Source organism: Rhynchophorus ferrugineus, unplaced genomic scaffold (genome assembly GCF_030347505.1).
Source record: "Rhynchophorus ferrugineus isolate W39M unplaced genomic scaffold, kcgeb_rfMv2 rfM9, whole genome shotgun sequence".
Taxonomy (NCBI): domain Eukaryota; kingdom Metazoa; phylum Arthropoda; class Insecta; order Coleoptera; family Curculionidae; genus Rhynchophorus; species Rhynchophorus ferrugineus.
This window is the reverse complement of record NW_027472588.1, coordinates 23653321-23668830: the sequence shown is the minus strand read 5'-3', so window position 1 is coordinate 23668830 and position 15510 is coordinate 23653321. Positions and strand designations below refer to the sequence as shown.

The 15510-nt window shown below is 31.3% G+C and overlaps 2 protein-coding genes across 4 annotated transcripts; one reads left to right on the top strand and one right to left on the bottom strand.

The window, feature by feature from the left end:
- Positions 1 to 77: 77 nt before the first annotated feature.
- Pak (serine/threonine-protein kinase PAK 3-like protein) lies at positions 78 to 8069 on the top strand. Its single transcript, XM_076415396.1, has 11 exons — positions 78 to 310; positions 451 to 717; positions 2105 to 2273; positions 4137 to 4306; positions 4410 to 4562; positions 4617 to 4765; positions 4822 to 4999; positions 5073 to 5274; positions 5332 to 5447; positions 5573 to 5791; positions 5902 to 8069. The coding sequence occupies exons 2-11, from the start codon at positions 457 to 459 to the stop codon at positions 5983 to 5985; spliced, it is 1701 nt and encodes a 566-aa protein (XP_076271511.1). The 5' UTR covers positions 78 to 310; positions 451 to 456; the 3' UTR covers positions 5986 to 8069.
- Positions 8070 to 8112: 43 nt separating this feature from the next.
- On the bottom strand, positions 8113 to 15505 carry SelR (methionine sulfoxide reductase SelR). 3 transcript variants are annotated; one of them, XM_076415406.1, is made up of 4 exons: positions 15289 to 15505; positions 15094 to 15198; positions 14878 to 15039; positions 8113 to 11775 (listed from the first exon to the last, which is right to left on the bottom strand). In XM_076415406.1, exons 1-4 carry the CDS (start codon positions 15374 to 15376, stop codon positions 11732 to 11734), a joined length of 399 nt encoding a protein of 132 aa, XP_076271521.1. In that variant the 5' UTR covers positions 15377 to 15505; the 3' UTR covers positions 8113 to 11731. The 3 variants fall into 3 exon arrangements, with proteins under 3 accessions (XP_076271521.1, XP_076271519.1, XP_076271520.1); XM_076415404.1 differs by lacking the exon at positions 8113 to 11775 and adding an exon at positions 12986 to 13882 and having other exon boundaries at positions 15289 to 15500; XM_076415405.1 differs by lacking the exon at positions 8113 to 11775 and adding an exon at positions 12986 to 13846 and having other exon boundaries at positions 15289 to 15500.
- Between the last annotated feature and the right edge of the window lie 5 nt (positions 15506 to 15510).

Sequence of the window (15510 nt, the reverse complement as noted above, 5' to 3'; positions counted from 1 at the left end):
AGCGTAGGATTTCATGTGAAATTAGCTACGAAGTACGTAACTTCTATATTTCTATATTATTATTGCATTTTATACGTATAGAACAAGAAGAGTATGAGACTACATAATCAGTTGTACGTCGTTAATATTTACAGTAAAATGAAAACTGCTATAATATCAAAATGGTAGTCATTCCGAGTAGTTTTGGATTTTTAAACTAATTGTTTTGTACATATCCCTTATTAAATGTTCTTATTTTGACTTCTTTCAGTTTATTTAAGTGCTGACTTCTGTTTTCAGTATCGTTCAGTTTAGTGCCTCTTATTTTCCAGTAAGTATGATAATGACGCATTGTACCGGCCCGCCCATATAAATAGAATTTATGTGAAATGTATATGTACCTGACTATAAATATGCTGCTAAAATTCTGTTTGTGAAGTGAATGCGTAATTTTAAAATTTCCTTTTCCAGAAAAAAATGTCTTCTGATGATGAAAAGCCTCCTGCACCTCCTGTTCGATTAACATCAAACAGGGGTACAGATTTTGTAAATCCAATATCAGTGGATAGGCCACTTCCTAAGGAACCCGAAGATGCCGATAGGAAGAAAAAAAATCTTAAAGCCAAAAAGACATCTACACTATCAAAATATTCTTCTGATAAACCAAATATTTCTTATCCAACAAATTTTGAGCATACCGTACATGTTGGTTTTGATCCAATTTCCGGAGAATTTACTGTAAGTATTTCACATAACATATAAAATAGTAAAGTTAATATTTTTGTTTAGTAGAGTAGGTGCTTGTTATTATTTTCGGTTTAACATCAGTAATAATATGATTTAATTTTGTTACAAGCTGCCTTTGAAAGTAAGTAATATGAGAAAATGGTATTGGAATTTTTGTTTAGTTGCATTCAGATTAGAATATTTACAGTTTATTTTCATTTTAATGTAGGTGTTTGGTAATGGAACTGTTGCATGATGTTTTTTTTTTAATTAAATCAATTCACACTTCTATATACTCTCAAATATCTTTATTCACATTTATTGTTTGATGGGCTCATTAGAAAGTTAGCAAGTGATAATACTTTATCATTTATCAAAGGATGTAGTTATGACTCAAGTAGTTAATAATTTTATGCTTTAAATGACATCATAAAATTACTTTTATAAATAAAACACTTAATTTAATATTTAGTAAAATTTCATTAACAGAATTTTACATATACATCAACATTTAGTTTAGTTTTTATTAGAGACTTACAAAAATATATTGCAGAATATTATTAATAACAATACCTGAGCTTTTGATCCAATTTTAGCAGTATTAGCCGTGATGACGTTTGTTTATTGCTATTAATACTAATTCATTATGCAGTAATTATATATTCTCAGCACACACAACTCCACAAATCGGGAAGGGCCGGATGTGTAGTTCAAAAATATCAGCTGTTATGAAAATAATATAAGCCTTCAGAATATTAAGTTTTTAAATTCAGAATATTAAATTTCAGGCCTATAGAGGTTATTTACATTAATCTCATATAAGTATCATCTATTGTGATATTTATTTGACTTAATTTTACAATTTCTGGAAATGGTGGATTTATTTTATGCATTTGGTGTATTTCAGTTTTAACCTAATGTAATTAAGAAAATGTTATTTAATACTGCAGGGATTTGAAGTAGACAGCTTAACATTTTTGGATGGTCTTGTTTTCTTAATTTTAGGTCTGGTCTTATGTGTTAAAACAAATAATTATGGTAATTTAATTAAAAATTTTAATTTAAAAAATACACTCGTTACGGGATGCGATCAACAAGTAATCTTTCCTTATTACTTGACATTCACCTAATATGACAAAAAATATTGATTTAATTGCATATAAAATTATATTTCCTGACATTTTATAGTGGTCATAAGCAAATTTATTTTCTTTGGATTAATTTAAGCTGTATTTTAAGGTCAATATAAATAAGGTATTTTTTGTCCATACCCTCGTACATTGTTTATGTGTTTTAATCATGATTGGAAAGTAGTAAAAAAATTCTACATTTTAAAAGTGTGAATGTATCTTAATTTAGATTATTTCCTTTTTAAAGTACATTGGTGTTTTTGTTATAGGGGATGCCAGAAGCCTGGTCAAGATTGTTGATGAACTCAAATATCAGCAAACAAGAACAGAAAAATAACCCACAAGCTGTTCTAGATGTATTGAATTGGTATGACAATAGTTCCAAAGAACCGCCTAACACTAAATACATGACAAAGGCTACCCCCACTACTCATTCTGGTAAGTTTTTAAATTAAGATTCATTCTTTTATTTATAGAGTGTAGACAACTTTTTATTATTATCATTCTTCTACTTATGCAAATCACTTTTATTGATTATATAGACTGCAAATCTTTTAGGTTTTTCTACTAAATGTATGGTTTTTCTTTGTAAGACATTTTGTAGTGTATGTAAGTTGTAAAGCTTAGTCTACTTTTACTATGTTTACAGTTTTGAACTTTTGCCATTTGATTCATTTGATTTTAAGACCATTATACAATATAAATGTGCTTTAATTTTGCATGATATGTAAGTAATTACACATTTTAATTAGTTACATTTTTGTAGTTGTTTATTTGAATCGTGGATACTAATTTGAGAAAACTATTAAAAAATGACGTTTTCAAACTAACATTATAAAAAATAATAACAGTAGTTAGCATAGAATAAAAACCAAATCGCGGGTCTGTAGATAAGATTTTCGCATTCTGCCAGTTTATAGAGTAACATTAGACGTGGAAAACGTTTGATTGTCGTTTTTATTGATTTTTCGTGTTGCTTTCCACCGGATATACTGATTCTCACTTTAGAAACTGAACATGGTCCCCTAAAAAATATTAAACTATTATTGCTTCTTTGAGCATCTTATGATGATCCCATTAGCTACGTAGGAGTGTGAAATTGTCAAATTTATTTGAAATCCGAGTCGGCGTTTGCTAAGGAGATGTCTCTTTATTACTTGTCAACATATTGATGGACGCAACTATGTGAAGAGTCTTTAAAAATAGACATAAAAATAGGCGTTATTCATGGTGCTACAAACTTCTTGACTGATGTGATGTGATGTAGCGTACATTTATTGTTACAATTGTTAAGGCATTCTTCGTGATATAGTTCGATTTATATATGAACGAACAAAACGAACATCGTTCATATTGCAGAGCTCTATGGCCTGAGAATGAGTGAAGGAAATACTAAAGCATTGCCAACTGACGGATCGCTCGCTATTGCAAAGCTCAAAAAAATCCAGTTAGAGTAAGTGCAGTGGTTTAAGTATTTAGGATCAGTAACACTGGAGAAGAAAGTTACGTCTACTGCTGAAGTAATAAGCTGAGTCATCCAAGCCGCAAGAACTTTTGTGTTTTTAAAACAATATTGTATGTGAAAGAGAAAAGATCACATTCAATAATAAAATTCCCCTTATCTTGCTAATATTTTTGTATGGCTCTGAGACTTGGACACTATTACAGTCTGGCAATTGTATTCTACGTACTTTTCTTTGGAATCAAATTAACGCATAGTTGACGACCAACTCAGAGATGTAGATAATAATTTGGATATGTCTATCAAGTGAAAGGTGAACGTGAACACAGAGTTCTGTGACGAAATCGAGCTTTTGGATGAAAGATGCACCACGAGCAGCTCCAAAAATATATGGGTCAAGACCATAGGAGATTTGAAAACTAGGAGACCCAGCATTGTCTGATACCAGATGATGTTTGTGGCCTATAGCCAACTGTAGTGAGCTTCTGTGAAAAAATCATTCGACATTAACAGCAGCTTATTGTGTAGGAATTAGACACTCTTAAGGTCGGCTATAGATTAATGATGAATTAAGATAATATCAAAATGTCTTTATATCATGTTTTTTCTTTCTGATATTTGTAAAGTATATAATTCTTATCAAGTTTTTCGTTTTATAAGTGAGATTGAGCATGATAATTTAATCATAGAAATGAATGATAACTTAATCATAGAAAAGTACATTAAATATATTAAATGTATTAGTATGGCCTGAAAGTACTTTATACATTATTATTATAATTTATTTTTGTGAAAACAGATTTTTTTATACATAATAAAGATATTATAATTTTTTATAGGCTCATCATTAAGTCATGTATCAAGTTCAAGCCCAAGTAGTACAACTCCAACTGACCTTGATGGTGCTCCACATTCGTACCATAGTCCAGTACATGCACCAAGTTCAGAAATTGAGGATGAGGCCCCACCTCCACCAATAGTAAGCAGGCCTGAGCGCACCAAAAGCATCGTAAGATATTAGAATAGATTATTTTAGATATTCAATAACTTGAAATAGTCTTTTTTGTCCAATTTTTTAATAAGTTGTGACACATTCTTTGATTCTTTTGCAGTATACTAAGCCGATTGAAGATGAAAAACCGGCTAATGCAAATTCAACTTCAGTATGTCATAGTCCTTCGCATGCCAATACTACCGGTACGCCATCGGCTACGTCAAATTCAAATAGTGCGGGAGGCGCTCCCACAGTATTGGATAGAAACAAGGTTTATCACTTTATTATGTTGTAAGTTCTTTTCATAATACATCTATTTATATAGAACCCTCCTGGTCCAGAGATGTCTAGGGCTGCGTCAGAAAAGAGGAAAAAGAAAATGAGTGATGAAGAAATTTTAGAAAAATTAAGAAGCATTGTATCGGTGGGCGATCCGAATAGGAAATACACAAAATTGGACAAAATCGGACAAGGGTTTGTTGTAGTTAATTCTAGCAAACATACAAGAGAGCAAGGAATATATATTTTAGGGCGTCAGGAACTGTTTATACAGCTATGGAGAGCAGCACAGGCATGGAAGTTGCTATCAAACAAATGAATTTATCACAACAACCCAAGAAAGAACTGATTATTAATGAGATTCTAGTAATGAGAGAAAATAAACATAGTAACGTCGTTAACTACTTAGATAGTTACTTAGTTAATGAGGTAAATATTTTTATAAAAGCGTTGGTTGTATCTAATTATTATTCCAAGTAGTTCTAAAAGTGTATTATTATAGGAATTGTGGGTTGTGATGGAGTATCTACCAGGTGGGTCCTTAACTGATGTTGTGACAGAAACTTGTATGGATGAAGGACAAATAGCGGCAGTTTGCCGAGAAGTTTTACAGGCTTTAGACTTCTTACACTCCAATCAAGTCATCCACAGAGATATTAAGTCTGATAATATTTTGTTGGGATTAGATGGTTCAGTTAAGTTAAGTAAGTATCATATTTTATAACTTTAATTGCTTTATTATATATAATATGCTTATATAGCGGATTTCGGGTTTTGTGCTCAAATAAGTCCAGAACAATCAAAAAGAACAACCATGGTAGGAACACCTTACTGGATGGCTCCAGAAGTAGTTACTCGAAAACAGTATGGGCCGAAGGTTGGTATGATTCTTAAATATTTACTTTAATTATATAACTTTTATTCATTAGTTATTTTTTAGAAATTTTATTTCTTTAAAATGTTTGTTTTCTTGCAAAATTATACCGGTGCTTTATTTTTTAGGTTGACGTATGGTCATTAGGTATTATGGCTATTGAAATGATTGAAGGTGAACCGCCATATTTAAACGAGAACCCACTTAGAGCACTTTATCTAATTGCTACTAATGGAAAGCCTGACATAAAAGATAAAGAAAAATTATCGGACCCTTTCCAGGACTTTTTAGACCAATGTTTGGCAGTAGAAGTTGACAAAAGAGCTTCAGCTCGAGATCTCTTAAAGGTATGCATGTTGATAATCTTCACTTTTTAAGTTTTAATATTCGAAATCAAATAAATAGTTTAATGGAATGAGTTAAATAATATATTAATCCGGTATGTTATATTTTTTAGCATCCATTTTTAAAATTGGCCCGGCCTTTAGCCAGTTTAACACCCTTAATTTTAGCTGCTAAAGATGCAGCTAAACAACACTAGCGTTAAATGCATCAGCTCATTTAGGGCTGATAATATTACAGACTATGCTCTATTTTACTAGGAATGCATACATTTACAGAATTACCAAAAATGTTAAGGTTTGAATTATTTCATCTCATCATTTGTTAGTTTTAATATCATGTATTTTTGATCGGTAGTTCATTATTTTATTAGTTGACATTTAATTTGCTTTATGACGCATAAATCGAATATTTGGATAAATAAACAGAAATTAATAAAATTTGAATACAGCATTGTTAATGTTACAAAAAGCTTTTAAGCAAATAAAATTGTATGCTGTTTTACGTGCCCTTATTCTTAATTTCTTTTATATCCAAATCTTCGGTTTGTTGGAATATATAAAACCTCCATCATAAAAAAGTTAGTTCTGCAGTTCTAGTAAGATAGTTGAGCGTTTTTTTTTAAGGATGTAAGCATTTATTAGAGAGCTGTATGTAAAATCGAAATCAGACTGTGCCTAATTTCACAATAATATGTGCGCATTTTAAGATGGTAGATGGTAAAAAAAAGTCTTAATGTAAATATTATGGCAAATATTATTTCCCTTTTATATCATCTCAATGATGCTGCAATTAATTAATAAAAATATATTACAAAACAGACTTTTATCTCATCCTGTAAAATCTAGCATGCCGTTCTATTTGTTTTTGTATCGTTTTGTTTGCTCAAGACGCCACACTGTCAACTAATTGACAAAATTTTATGTGTTAGTTGACAAAATTGAAATATATATTCGTCATATATTTACATTTTAGTTGCATCAGATGTGTTTACCGAAAAAATAAACAGTTTCATAAAAAATATAATCTAATTTAATGTAAACCATCTGTTGCTGTACCAAGCATATTTGCATATTAGGTTGCTTAGTTTTTCTCAACTAAATGGTGGCTCTTGCTTTGGGATTTGAAATTTTATAACTATTTTCATAGGTAGCTCAAAATTCAATGTGATACACACCCAACTAAAACTAGAATAGATTAACTTCATTTGCTTGAACTTATATTGCTTTAACACGGGCGGAAGTACCATTCATTTATCTTTATCTTACTTTTTTTCTAATTTATACTTGTGGCTAATAATATTCTTAATTTCAAATGTTTAAAACATGTTTAATTTAAAACGTTGTATTCATAAGGTACTAAAATAACATGAATCACTATATTAGTGATGCGTTTTTAATTATTGTAAATGATATAGCTCTTATTATATAAAAATATATTAACAAACAATATCAATAAAAATATATAGATAACTTAGCAGATGCAATATTTTTGTGTATTGTATATGTTAAGTTCTATATTAATTTAGCAATAGTAATTTTGTTTTAAGAGATTCTATATTTTACGGAATATATATCTGTTAAAAATTATGTTGGTAATTTATATATGGTATTTTTTTGCCAAGTGTCACCATTGCTTATATTTTGACTTATTTATTATCACAATTGGGGCTTTGTTATGAAATTGAATTTCTCTATAAACTCAATTCGCATTTATTACTTTTACAACTATAAATCGACTGATTGCCTCAATTCTTGGTAAAGGTTTTATGCTACGTTCTTATGTCCATTTATTTTATTATATATTACAATTTAGAATTTTTACTGCAATGATGCGGAAAAATTATTATACCTATTTAAAAACCCGGATATTTCGTGTTCCAATTAGCACCGATTGTATTTAGTGCCATTTTTCGATTAAGCGTTATTCAGAGTAAGTTTTTAAGCATTTTTTGAACTGATTTATTTTTCAATTTATTGTAAATACTTGTTGTGAGCTTTATTAGATGTAAAAACTTGTTTGTATATTTATTTTTATTATATTTAGCCATATCATATGTTTCCTTTTCTAAGTATATATATTTTGTAATAAAAACTAGAATATTGTATACTTATATAAAAATGAATATGTCGAAAAAGATGTCTATCTGTATGAATGAAATTGTTTACTGAGACTAGTTAATAGTATTTTTGCACTAGTATTTATGACAAATTGTGATTGAGTAGACATACTATTGTTGCCAACAGAAATAGTGTGTGGTATTAAATTCTTTTTTAATATTGATTAGTGTGTTTTAATGACAATCTTTTCTAAATTACACAAAGTATTGATCTAAAATTGTCTATATTAAGATAAATAACCTGATGAACAAATTGTGTAAAAACAGACCAGGAAAACAACAGAATAGAAAACAAGTTTTAGCAGTCAGGCGAAATTGATACAAATATAAGATCAAGCTAAGAAAATGTAGGAGTAATCACACATCTGCTCATAAAGTATCGAGGAGTAATTATCTACTAAAAATCATTACATCTAACCATTTGTATATCTTAATATTAATATATACAATTAGGTTTGAAATAATAAAAACACAAGTGTTTGACACTGAGCACTTAAAAACAGTTATAAAGAAATTAGATCACAGAAACGCGATGCCGCATATTCAGACCAAAATCTGAGAAAAGTTTGTGCTATACCACGCTACTTTAAGGCCACTAAGGTAATTCCAGTCGAACAATGTCATGATGTAAATGTACATAGCATTAAAAATCTAGAAAATATCATAATTAAGTGTATGCTATATCACGTGTAAAATGAGTGACTACAATGTTTTTTTTTCTTTTCTTTGGCCTGAAACCAGGAAGGGGAATCCTGTTACCCGCAGTAATAAGCGAGTTGGACTGGTTATGTGCCGTATAGAACAACTGATCAAACCAGCATCTTGTACAGGAGAGATTTTATTGAGAGAAATCCTGCTGGTCCGGTTGATAAGTGGGAACAGCAAATTAACAATACCTTGACCTTTATGGAGGGACCTGTGAATCTGGGAATTCCACCTAAACTCTTGAGAATGAACGGAGTTGGCCTTCTTAATGATTTCGTCGTTTTTAGCAGCGTTTATATTTGTAGCAGGAGGGAGGCGTTCCATTTGGGCCTCATAGGTTTTAGCGAGGAGCTCAGTCTTTTCGTGGTCGGTGACTGCGAAAGTTCCTGTCTCCGCTGACTTTAGGGAAGGGCTTTTAGAGAGTCGCCAGAAAGTTGGGATCCAGCCTTTGGTCCGCTAGAAACGAGTTCCATTTGTCGGATTGCCAAGCTTTAACGGTTTCCTTCACTTTTCGTTTTACCCTGTTGGCCTCCCTTTTGTCTGTCGAATTGAGGGTGGCACGATCTCTACGATAGAGACGATTTTTGAGTCGGATCTGTGACTCGATGCTTTCAGGAACTGGCTCACTTTGAGAGTTTGAATAAGATAGAACTTTGAATGATGAATTCTCATAGGCGGACTGGATGTCTGTATTTAGATTCGACACAGCACGCTCGAGTTGGTCAGGTTGATACATTTTCGGGATTGGACCGGATTCCAGGAGAATTTCCTGATATTTCTTCCAGTCGGTTTTCTTCCTGACTTTAAAGCGGGGAATTTCGATTGCACAGCAGTCCCCGAGAGTTAATATAATGGGACGATGGTCCGAATGTAAAGCGTGGAGAACTTGTACATCAGAAGGACGATTGATGTTCTGGAGAATGAAAAAGTCTAAAATGCGTGGAGTACTCCGTTGTCCAATAGCGGGGTGATGGATAGGCTCATCCGGCAGGGCGAGACCGAGCCTAAGTTTGCGCTGAGTGCTACGATATCAATGCATGCTCGATTTGCGCGCTTGCAATCCCACGTGGGATGGTGAGCATTGAAGTCTCCACTGATTATTTTTGAGGTTGGGCGGTCGAAGAGCGTTTTGAAGGCAGACGAGTCATGCGTGGAGCATTTCTTGTACAAGGAGGTGATCACGATTGGACGATCTTGAGTATCCACCTGGATAGAAGTGGATTCGATGTTTGGTGACGATACAATTGAAGGCAGAAGGTTGTGTTTTATTCCTTTTTTGACTAGGATAGCAGTTCCGCCATTGCAAGCTGGGACACGGTCATTCCTGTAAAACGTAGTTTAGAAGGGAAAAACGATGAGATGGTTTTAGGAGAGTCTCCTGGATAAGTGCTATATCGATGTCGGAAAACGAAAGAACGAGTTACAGTTCCACTTTTTTATCGCGTAGGTTGTTGGCAATCCACATGGTTTTTATAGCACTTTGGAAGCAGCCATTTCGACGAGTAAGCAACTGCTGAAAGCTAGACGGGAAAGGGGTCGCCGCTTAGGCGGCTACATTGGGAAGGAATTGTTGGGATTGGATGAATTGCAGGATGCTGAGCATCTGCTGCGGTGCAGTGTTGCTAGAGGCTTGTCTAGATTGAATTGGTCTCAGATTCCTGGGGGCAGGTCGGCAGCTACAGCCTGTGACTTTACAATATATAAGGTGTCAAGCGCACGGGGACACAAGTAATGTCACAAATCCTTTGGATACGTAAAATATACATAAAACTATAAACTGTGCGCAACGATTAGGTTAAATGCTCCAATTGCAACGGCAATTAGCTAGCAGATTACAAGGGTTGCTCGTCGTACGAGAAAAAGAAGCAAACAGCAAAGAAAACAGCCCGTACCATCCAGCTTACTTAATAACAAATGGTTGACAAAAGTCTTGTACAAAATGTGCAAACAATATGCACTTATTGAACCAGCCAGATAATAGAGCGATAATAAATTGAGGCATTGCTGTAAAAACAAAAACATTTACAAAGACTTTCAACAAGCAATTTGTCTAACTATAGAAGTTCATGGACCACTATCAATGTTTCCTATATACTGTCAACTTAAATATAGCAAGGCCAAATATATCGTAACATTTTTAACACATTAATAAGTTATCGATTAGTTGTGTCAAAGTAATGAAAACAGAAAATCGATAACAATTGGCGAACCAACATATTGGCAAACAGAACAAACGCCAACACTACATATATTTCTATAACGAAACATATTGATACAAAAAAGTATAGACCAGAATAAGCTTTGACATCTTGTCTGATCATTCACAGTAACAGTCGTTTCAGAAATTACCACAAGAGATAAATCCTCTTCTTCGTACAGAGAGATGTTATATAAAATAACTTCTCTAAATTTCACTTTAACTGAAAAATATAGAAAAACAGCAATAAATATAACAAAAAATATAATATGTACGACCGCTAACAGCGAATTGCTTCAAAGAGAAAACCATATATCATCCAAAATTCAACAAAATGGTAGAACAAATTGGCAACAAGTAAAAACTAAAGATAACGAGAAAATTTAAAAAATCAATAAAAGAACCGAAAAAATTGCTCCGCGACGACCAAACCAAGGACTAGACATAAATAAGGCTCAAGATATAAATAGCATAACCGATTCTTTAAGAATAATTAGGCAAAGAAAAGTAAAGAAAACGGCGTTTTTTTTCTAATAATTTAAAAAATGTTTTTAAATTGTTCTGATTACTGACATCTGAAGAAAATAAAATTACCGACTTTCTAGACCCCATAAAAAAAACACTGTAAAGTAATTTCTGGAAAAGTTCTAGAAAAATTATCAGAAAAGGGCATAAAATTAATAACATTTATATTTAACGTAATGTTTCGAATTTATTGCTTTCCTAGGAAAAGAGGTAATCTCTTAACGGCATATCAATTTATGACCTATGATCTTAAAAGCTTTTGAGAAACTGTGCTTTCAAACAATAATAGAAAATATTTATATATACGGAACATTACTTTGGGTTTCATAATAAGCACGGAAGTGTAGAACAAATACATAGCGTATTGCATTCTCCTTTGTCTGCATTCATGGACATATGTCAGGCTTTTGATAAAGTATGGCACTTTGGGCTGCAGGTTAAACCTAAAAACTTATGTCTCATCAACATTGAAATTTTATTTTACAAATAGACAGTTTATTATAAAATAAGACGATGAACACATTGGTAAAACTGAACGGCAATCTTAGATCTCATGAAGATCCAGAGGATAACAGCATCCAGGAGTCTACTCACATTAATAAAATGTAACTGGGGCTGAAAACTTGGCCTATTAAAACCTTTGAAGATCTACCTATGTAACATTTAACTTGCGTAGAAGAATCTGTCTACCATGTTAAAATCGGTAACTACCCCAGGCTGAGGGTGCTAAGCATATCGGCATGCATCTAGATTGACCACTTATTTGGAAGCAACACATACTTGCTAAACAAAAACAACTTAAACTAAGCCAAAGTTATTTAGAAAAGTTGGATAATAAGATCAATACTTATGCCTACTACAGGGCCTTTCTAGCAAACCTAACATAATTCAACAGTTCCAAAACAAGGTGTTATAACGGATACTATGTTTCTAATGAAGTGATACAACGTTATATCCTTCTAGAACCCATAACGAGCATAATTCAGTTTTAAGTCCATCGAACAAGCGTTACTGCACGATAATGGACTTGTCAAGTTTATTACTATCCAATTTGATTAATGGACATAAAATTATAGGTTTAAAATAAGATATTTTACGCAGGGATCACCTACTGAAATGATCAACATGTACAGATTATTGTTGAATTACTAAGGGTAATAAAAATGCTGTTGAGTTTCGCTACAATTAGGTAAGTTTTGTCTAATTACTTAGCACAAATTAACATAACTGAGATTTTATTTCAGGCATCACACCTAAAAAACTTTACTATCAAGTATGAGCTATGTTAAAATTTTGGAGTTCTATAGAACTGGCAAAATTACGATGTATTTAGAATAGCTGAGTTGTTAGTAATATGTAATTTATTCCAAGAACACCCTTAAAGAGTGCTGTCTAACATCATTTTTTGACACAATATCGTCATATTGCCAGAAAGATTAAAAAAGTTGTACAAAATGATGGAAAATACTAATAAATCATTTATATAAAATGTAATATGCATTTTCAACAAAATAAATGAAATGATTATTTAACAAGCTAAAATATACTAAGAGCTATCTGAATCTTCAAGATGCTGGCATCTGACATTTTTCAAATACCATTATTAATTTTACATAAAGTTAGGTAAAAATATTACATATAAAAAAGATTATATTTTTCAACATACTAATGTTTATTATTTATTAACAAACAATATAAAACATATTAGTTTTAAAAAAATAAATATATTTTTCACATTCACAAGAGGCACACAAACTATGCTTATCTCGTCAACATAAAAAATTCTTAACAATTTCACCAGTTAAAAATGACCAGAAAATTCTTGTATTTATCTGCAAAAACTGTGTAGAATACATATTAATCCCACAGGCCTGGATTTATTTTTTAAAACCCTTAATACATATGTAATCACCAGTCTCAAAATAAGACCACTTTTACTTTTTGTTAAGTAATTTTTTAAAATGATTTGTGATTATATTATTATTTACTTAGAGAAAACATTTTAGTCATTTAAAAGATATACAATTAATTTTAGTCAAAAAGTTATTTTATTATTTAACTTGATATCCAGTGAATTAATATTTACAATAAATAATTCATTATGTGAGTTTTAATTTGGTAGTCATATTGTTTTAAATGATTAATATTGCATCAACTTTCAAATATATACATATTGTATTAATTTTCAAATAAAATATATTTAGGCCTTGACATAATGAATTAAGAATTGTGTAACCACCTATTATGATAACATCACTCTGAAAAGTTTTAATTACTAAATGTGAAATATTTTATCATATTTAGTTATGTATATTATTGATGTAGTTTAATTTTGATACACTACAAAAAAGTAGTATTGATCCTAGCTATTTCCACCCTCACTATCCTTTGGCGTGAAGTTCAAAGAAGCTGAATTAATACAGTATCTTTTCTTTGTTGGTGCGGGTCCATCATTGAATACATGGCCAAGATGTGATCCACATTGAGAACATGTAACTTCCGTCCTTATGCGGCCTGGTTGGGATATGAGGAGTAAAAGGTTTGCTCCGACTAAATGAATGTATGGGCGGGAGAGATACGAGGGGATAAGGGGAGAATAAGGAAATGAAACGTGCGGTAACCAAAAAAACCATAAAAAGCGGGTGAATGATAAAAAATGAATAAAATAAATAAAATAGAGTGTGATATGTTGTGTAATGTGTGCGTTGACCGGACCAGAGAAGGAACAAAAAGAAAAATAATTACATTAGTTTTCCAGAAGGAACAGTATTCCAAATAGAAAACACAAGCTTTGTTAGGATTAGTAGACACACATGTACTAGCAAGTCCAAGGTTAAGGATTTTTCAGGATTCTAAGATTAAACTTACTCAATTTGTTTTCATTCACTAATATTTATGTTCCAATTAAATATTTTATATCTGACGGAAAAAAATTGGAAAAATATATTGGAACAAGATAATCGAAATATATTAGAGGTGGTTCACGATAATAAACACAATGTTCAAATTAAAAGTTACTTAAGGATATTTTAACGTTTTAACAGATAATGAGCAAATCATATATTTTTTTAATTAAACTGAGTTGTTTAATTAAACTATCTTTAATAAATTTTATATTCAAACTGAAAACAAACATCATAATTAATTTCTCTATCAATAACAATCATATTATTCTAAATTGTCAAATTCCTTGTTTGTAAACATAATTTGATCTATTAAGTTAACTTTGCTAAACAAGGAATTATGTGTTATAGCTTTTGTGTCCTTGCAAAAATAAGATCACAACAAAAACAATCAATGCAAAATGAATCATTCACCCATTAAAGGACAGCCGATTCTATTATTTTCAAATTCAGTCAACCATAAACAAAATTATTTTCTATTAAGGACACAATGCTTGATGATCCACACAAAACTCAAGGTAAAAACTTTTAAATATGAGACATATAAAACAAAGTATTATTAAATACAAATATATCTAACTTGAAAACTGATAGTTTGCTTTAAATGTCAACCAACGCTAACTAAAAATTGTAAGGAAATACCTCCACTAGTGTCCGGAGTAAGTTTAACTTTCCCTTGATCCAATACATCATTAAACGCTGGCCATCCACAACCAGAATCATATTTGGTTTCCGATGCAAAGAGTGGCTGTTGGCATACTATACATTCATAAGTGCCAGCATCATATGTTTTATTATAACATCCTAAAAATCTATTTGTTTATATAATTTAATTATAATTTTAAAAAGATCCCATGCCTGAAAATGGTCTCTCAGTCCCTTTTTCCTGCGTAACATGATACTGTAGAGGAGTTAATTTGTTCTTTAATTCTTCTTTATCTAATTTATCACCCATACTTATTGCTGTGAAATAAATAAGGAAAAATAAAACATTTAAAATATATGTATATATATATATATATATATATATATATATATATATATATTCTTTACCTGTGCTGTAATTTTTTGGAAAATTTGTACTTTTCAACAATAAATGCCTAAAACATCGCCCCGTTAACTTATAAGACGTTTTAAACATAGACCTATATTTAGAGTCCTCAATTGAGATCCTACGAACCAAACCGTTGCGTAACCAAAATAACTTTATTTTAAAGCGATTTTATATCATTTATATATCGTTCTCTACCTCCACTAAAGATAGAATTCAACAAG